Source organism: Musca domestica, unplaced genomic scaffold, assembly GCF_030504385.1.
Source record: "Musca domestica strain aabys unplaced genomic scaffold, Musca_domestica.polishedcontigs.V.1.1 73, whole genome shotgun sequence".
Taxonomy (NCBI): Eukaryota; Metazoa; Arthropoda; class Insecta; order Diptera; family Muscidae; genus Musca; species Musca domestica.
The window spans coordinates 3,597,769-3,603,768 of NW_026712390.1; the positions used below are offsets into that span (position 1 = coordinate 3,597,769).

The window sequence follows — 6,000 nt, forward strand, 5'->3', positions numbered from 1 at the left end:
TTTTAAATCCACATCTAGTTGGATTCTTGGAAAAATATTTTTTAAAAAATCCACGTGTTGTTGAATATTTGAAAAAATATTTTTTTAAAAAATCTACGTCTAGTTGGATACTTGAAAAATAATTTTTCAAAAATCTGCGTCTTTCGTCTCCTAAATTTTTGGGAAAATTTTGGGTATAACTTTTTTTGGGGGGATCGGTACCCAGATTTGGATATTTTTATTTTGGTGAAGTTTTTCTATTTTTCTGGAAATTTTTTTCTATAGAAGTATTTTTTATAGATTTATTTTGCGGAATTTTGTTCCCCTTTCCTTGCCATTCCAGTAGCTCTCGTTTTTTATTTTATTTTTCATTTCTTTTTATAAATTAGGTCCATCAACTCAATTCCAATCAGCTTGTAATCGCTTTATCTTTGATCGTATATCAGTAGCTTGATTTGTGTGTGTGTGTCTGTCCTGAAAAACAATCTATGGATGTGACTTCCAGTTTGCACCTGCTTAAATTACAAAGGGACCATCTCCAAGAAGGAGGGATGTACGCAAACAAAAAAAAAAATTGAAACTGAATGCAAAATTCAATAAATATAAGGCGACATAAACAAGAAACTGAAAATTCAAAACGTCAAGAAGTCGTGAATGAAGAACAAAAGAAGGAAAGCAAAGCAACAACAACGAGGAACGACATATTTCGTAGAACAATAATAAAATAAAAGTTAAACAGCTCATCCTGCTGGCGAGGAGGAAAGATAGGGAGAGAGAGATAGAGAGGGACGGGAGGGTAGGGGAAGGAAAGACTCAAGACAGCTTTTATGGTTGGCAAGAAAACAAGTTTACAATTTCGTGGCCAATTTTGTGTGACAATCAGCAGGACGGCTGCTCTTGCCAGGCTATGCTGATGCTGCTGTCATTGCTGTGGCCAACCAGCCAGCCAAGTTGTCTTTCCATTTAGCTGAGGCAAAGAAAAGAAACTGAAACTGAATTAAGTTGGCCAGAACAAGAATAAATAAAGAAATCCAATGAAAATAAAAATGCCGAGGCGAAAAAGATGCCAAAACGGACGAGGAGCCTGTCTTTGGGCTTTGTGCACCAGTTGCTCTGCGACAAATGCCACTCAAATCGATGGCTGTGGCTGTTTGTCATGCATAAGAAATCCTGGCATTAACGTCCCCAAAGGACAGAGCGGAGTTATGGCCACTAAAAGTTGTAACAGCAAAGATGCAGAGAGAGAGAGAGAGGGGAAAGAGAGAAAGAGAGAGAGGGAGATAAGGCATTTCAATTGTTTTTCTGCTGCTGCTGCTGCAGTTGTTTTGGGGGGCCAACCCCCTCACGTAGTTTGCGCAGCATATGCAGCCAAGCAATCAGCATTCATATGAAACCCCATAATCATCAACATCTTCATCGTCATCATCATTGTCCTTATCATCATCCTCATCCTCCTTATGATTATCGTCATCATCATCATCCTCATAATGGCATGTTGCATATGCGTGTTGCAATGCTGTTACCTCTTCTCGCTTGACTTCTCTGACCGATTCACGTATTCCGAGCAAGTGCCTAACTGGCTGGAAGGCAACAATCTCTTGGATGGTGGAACAACTTTTTCTCCTCCTCGATTTTTTTTTTTTTTTTTGTCGAAAACGTTTCTTTGGCTAAGTTGAAGATGACAACGGCAGTACCCGAAACAATGCCGAGTGTCAGACATCATAAGGATGATTGGCCAACCAGCCAGTCAGCAATGGCTATGGTGTTGTTGTGGCTAATAATGATGACGATTGTGATGATACCTTTATGATGCAGTAGAACATTTGTTATTGTTGTTGTCGTCGTTTTCTTTTCTTTGTTGTCCACAAATTGATGATGAAGCTGCCGCTGCATTGAGGTGTGATGATGTTGATTGGCAAGCCAAGCTGCCAGGCAGACATTCGGACAAATGATGCAGCAAAGGAAAAGTTGGAACCAAATTACAGGCTTGGTACCCGCTTCGATGACAATAAGGAAATAATTAGCTGATGATGAGATGCAACGTGTGGCAGATTGGCATCTCAACACCTGATGCCATTCTCGAAGGGATAAAAAGGGACAGATACTTTTTTGCTCAATGGGAAAAAATCATTTAAAACCTAGGGGACCGAGAAATTTTTCTATGGGGAAAAAATTCTCCAAAACTAGGAGACCGAATTTTTCCTCTGAAAAAATTGCCAAAACTAGGAGGGCAATTTTTTTTTTAAGGGAGAACGATTTTTTCTCTTGGACCCTTTTTTTAAATATTTTTGTTTCTCAAAGCGATAAAGAAGGACAGTTTTTTTCAACAGAAAAAAACTGTAAAAACTAGGGAAGCGATTCCTTTTCCATAGGAAAATCCACAAAAACTAGGGGACCTAACTTTTTTTCTAAGAAAAAAAGTAGCAAAAACGAGGAGACCGAATTTTTTTCTGCAGGAAAAAGTCCCCTAAAACCAATTTTTTCTACAAAGGATGAAAAAAGACCGATTTTTTAACGGAAAAATCTCCAAAACTAGGGAACCAATTACTTTTCCATAGAAAAAAATCCACAAAAGCTAGGGGACGGAATTTTTTTTTTTTTTTTTTTTTTTTGGGAAAAATTGCCAAAACTAGATGACCGATTTGGTTCTATAGGAAAAAGTCCCAAAAAACTAGGGGACCGAATTTTTTCTACAAAGGATGAAAAAGGACCGACTTTTTTAATAGAAAAAATCTCCAAAAACTAGGGAACCAATTACTTTTCCAAAGAAAAAAAGCCACAAAAACTAGGGGACCGATTTTTTTTTTCTATGGGAAAAATTGCCAAAGCCAGGAGACCTATAAATGTTCTTTACAGCATTTTTCCAGGATATTATGAAAAATGAGCTCGGGGTAAAGCCATTGAAATTCCAAAAAGTGCAAGAACTTACGCCGCAACAGAATGAAAAAAGACTCAAAAGAGCTAAAGAGTTGTTTCGCTTGGTCGAAAGTGGTAAACTGCCGAATTTGGTTTGGTGGTCTCCGATGAGAAAATATTCGTTGTCCAGCAGTTTGTAAACAAATAAAATGATCGTGCTTACTTGCCAAAGAGGTCAGCTAAAAATGTGCACCTTCGGTTGGCCAACAGAACTCAAGCGGCGGCCATGGTTGTTGTTGTTATAGCAGCTCATACAGCAGCGTCCATTCTATTTCCATTTTCTGACTCCATTCAATCTGGTTCTGCCTCTAAGTCCAGTCTCAAAAAGGATGCAATCTGTATGGGTTGTGTTCATAACGAGACTGGAGTTAGGTGAGTAGGTTTGGCTGGACAGCGATATAGGTGCAGCGTGTCATGTGGGCCTATGCCACATGCTGGGCAGATGTTCTGCTAATTCGGGGCCCTGTATGAATTTAGGCGGCTACACCATCCGGATCGTAATTGTGCCAAAACTACTCGGGTTTGTCGGGGCAGTTCTCGTTCTTCAGCTGCGACGGGTGGGGGGAGGATGGTCTCCTAGTGCAATATTCACTCTATATCCTTCAATAACTTCTAAGACCGCATTAGAGTGAATACTATTCAGTCCCGCTTGATAGATAGGCCTGTTGATATAGAGGCTCTCATAAGGGTCTTAACTTACGTGTCTGGGCGGAGTTTGCCTATCCACAATATAGTGATTCGGATGGCTTTGTCTATACCACCCAAGCAGGTATTGCATGGACAGCATGCCGGTAAGACCTTCGCCTTCTCATGCAGGTGATCGACAGGTGTCAAGAGGGGACACCCTGTTGCGGTTCTAAGGGCGGCATTCTGGCAGTGTGAGCCGCCATAGCAGCCGATGGTCACTCTCCGCTCGTATTAGTTGACCATGGCATCAAAATAAATGCCGAATATTATCGCCAAAATATTCTGGGAGGTGTATTTAAAGCCTTAGCCAAACCTTGGACATTCCAACAGGACTCAGCACCATCGCAATCAGCACGTGCCACCCAAGAATGGTTACAAAATGAGGTTCCTCGCTTCATTTCCAGCGCACAATGGCCACCAAAATCTTCGGATAGCAAGGTTTGCACTAAAAAATACCAAAGTGTCGAACACCTCAAGCAAGCGCTATGCCGGAAAAGGGCCAAAATTCCGCAGAGCAACATTCGGATAGCGTGTGACGATTTCATTGGCCGTTTGAAGCCCATAATTCGTGCCAAAGGTGACCAATTCGAACAAATCTAAACTTATTCTGAAATTTGAGGCTATTTCCGACATTTTTTGCTTTAATTCAATAAAATTTAAGAAAAAAATGTTAAAATTATGGCATTTGACTTGTTGCAGTTTTTTTTATCTCACCCTGTAGACCTCAAGTTTTTTGTTGAAAATGTTTGCAAACCTGCACGTATAAAGCTCTAAGAGACCTAAATTTGATAGCTCGATAGTTCTTCGAAATATTATAAAAAATCGATTTTTTGAAGGACTCTAAAGGTCCTTCGATAAAATTAAAAAAAATGTAAAAATTATGGCGTTTGACTTTGTTTCAGTTTTTTTATCTCACCCTGTAGACCTCAAGTTTCTTTTGAAAATGTTTGCAAACCTGCACGTTTAAAGCTCTAAGAGACCTATTTAAATTTGATAGCTCAATTTGTCCTTTAAAAATATTATAAAAAAAATAGATTTTTTTAAAGGACTTTAAAGGTCCTTAGAAAATATTTTTAAAAAAAATCCCAATTTTTTTATTTTAATTTTATTATTAATGTTTATTTATTTATTTTAATAAAAATGACTTTTAATTTTTTTTTTCTAATTTTTCTAATAACTTTAAATTTTTCCTTTCTCCTTCCAGGTGACATTTTATCGGGCGTCTGTTTTGTTGGCCAACTGGACACCCACTCTCTGGGGGTATTTCTCATCTTACCCCTGTGCATTTATCTCTCGATTGGAGCCCTATTCTTGCTGGCCGGCTTTATATCCCTTTTCCGTATACGTACCGTTATGAAGACGGATGGCAAACGTACCGACAAGCTGGAACGCCTTATGATGCGCATTGGATTCTTCTCGGGTCTCTTTATCCTCCCAGCCCTGGGCTACTTGGGTTGTCTCTTCTACGAGTATTATTTCTTCGATGAATGGATGGTCCAATGGCATCGTGACATTTGCCGTCCCTTCTCAATACCCTGTCCCCTACCAAGGCCCGACGGGTCTGAGTCGCGGCCTATTTTTCAAATATATATGGTCAAGTATTTGTGTTCAATGTTGGTGGGTGTCACCTCTAGTGTGTGGCTGTATTCGAGTAAGACAGTGGTGAGTTGGCGTAATTTTGTCGAGAAGCTGCAGGGGAAGGAGACGCGGACAAGGGGTCAGGCGTATGTGTAAAAAGCCAAGAAACCATAAAAATTAGTTGATAAGGATAATTTAATGATAAGAAAATCTGCTATGAATAGTTTTTTGTTGTTGTAATAATTTGTAAAATATTTTTTTAAAAAAAATTACACACACACACGCAGATGCAGACAGCAGAAGCAAAAACTTACCTAGATATGTAACACAAAGCAATTGAGTGCTCAAATTTAGAGTTTAGAAATCCTTCTTTTCAATAGACGTAACGCGAGTAGTACCCAATGTGGTTGGTAGACCACAGGATACTCAAGAATGAATACGAGGTGTAGGGAAGAAAATTGTAAGAGAATCTAAAAATTGTTGCAATTTTCTTCCCTAGGCCTCCAAAATTAAACAAAATCACAGAATAAAATATTTGCAGACAAGAAATGGAATTTTCAAAACTAGAACAAAAAACAAAATTCACAGCAATTTTCCGTTTTGAAATATCAATTCATTTGGCTTCACAGATTGTAATTTAAAGTTAGCGTAAATGGGAGCGTATTAGTAATATTAATACAAAAGCCAATTGGGCGTATGAAGAATATTTTATTTCCACATCTATGTTACTTATACGCCCCTCATTAAAAAAAGCTGAAAACTTTTTTTAAATTCATGAAACTGACATTGACAATTTCTAAAAAATATTTTTGATTTTTGGAATGGTTTCCCAAATAGGAA

The 6,000-nt window shown here is 38.5% G+C and overlaps 1 protein-coding gene across 1 annotated transcript in view; it reads left to right on the forward strand.

The window, feature by feature from the left end:
* LOC101898558 (frizzled-like) overlaps positions 1 to 5,601 on the forward strand; it is a 245,930-nt gene extending 240,329 nt beyond the window's left edge. Inside the window, exon 5 of the mRNA XM_059130348.1 lies at positions 4,787 to 5,601. Coding sequence (XP_058986331.1) covers positions 4,787 to 5,316 — 530 coding nt within the window. The 3' untranslated portion in view covers positions 5,317 to 5,601. The remainder of the gene's footprint in view (positions 1 to 4,786) is intronic.
* The last annotated feature ends 399 nt before the right edge of the window (positions 5,602 to 6,000 follow it).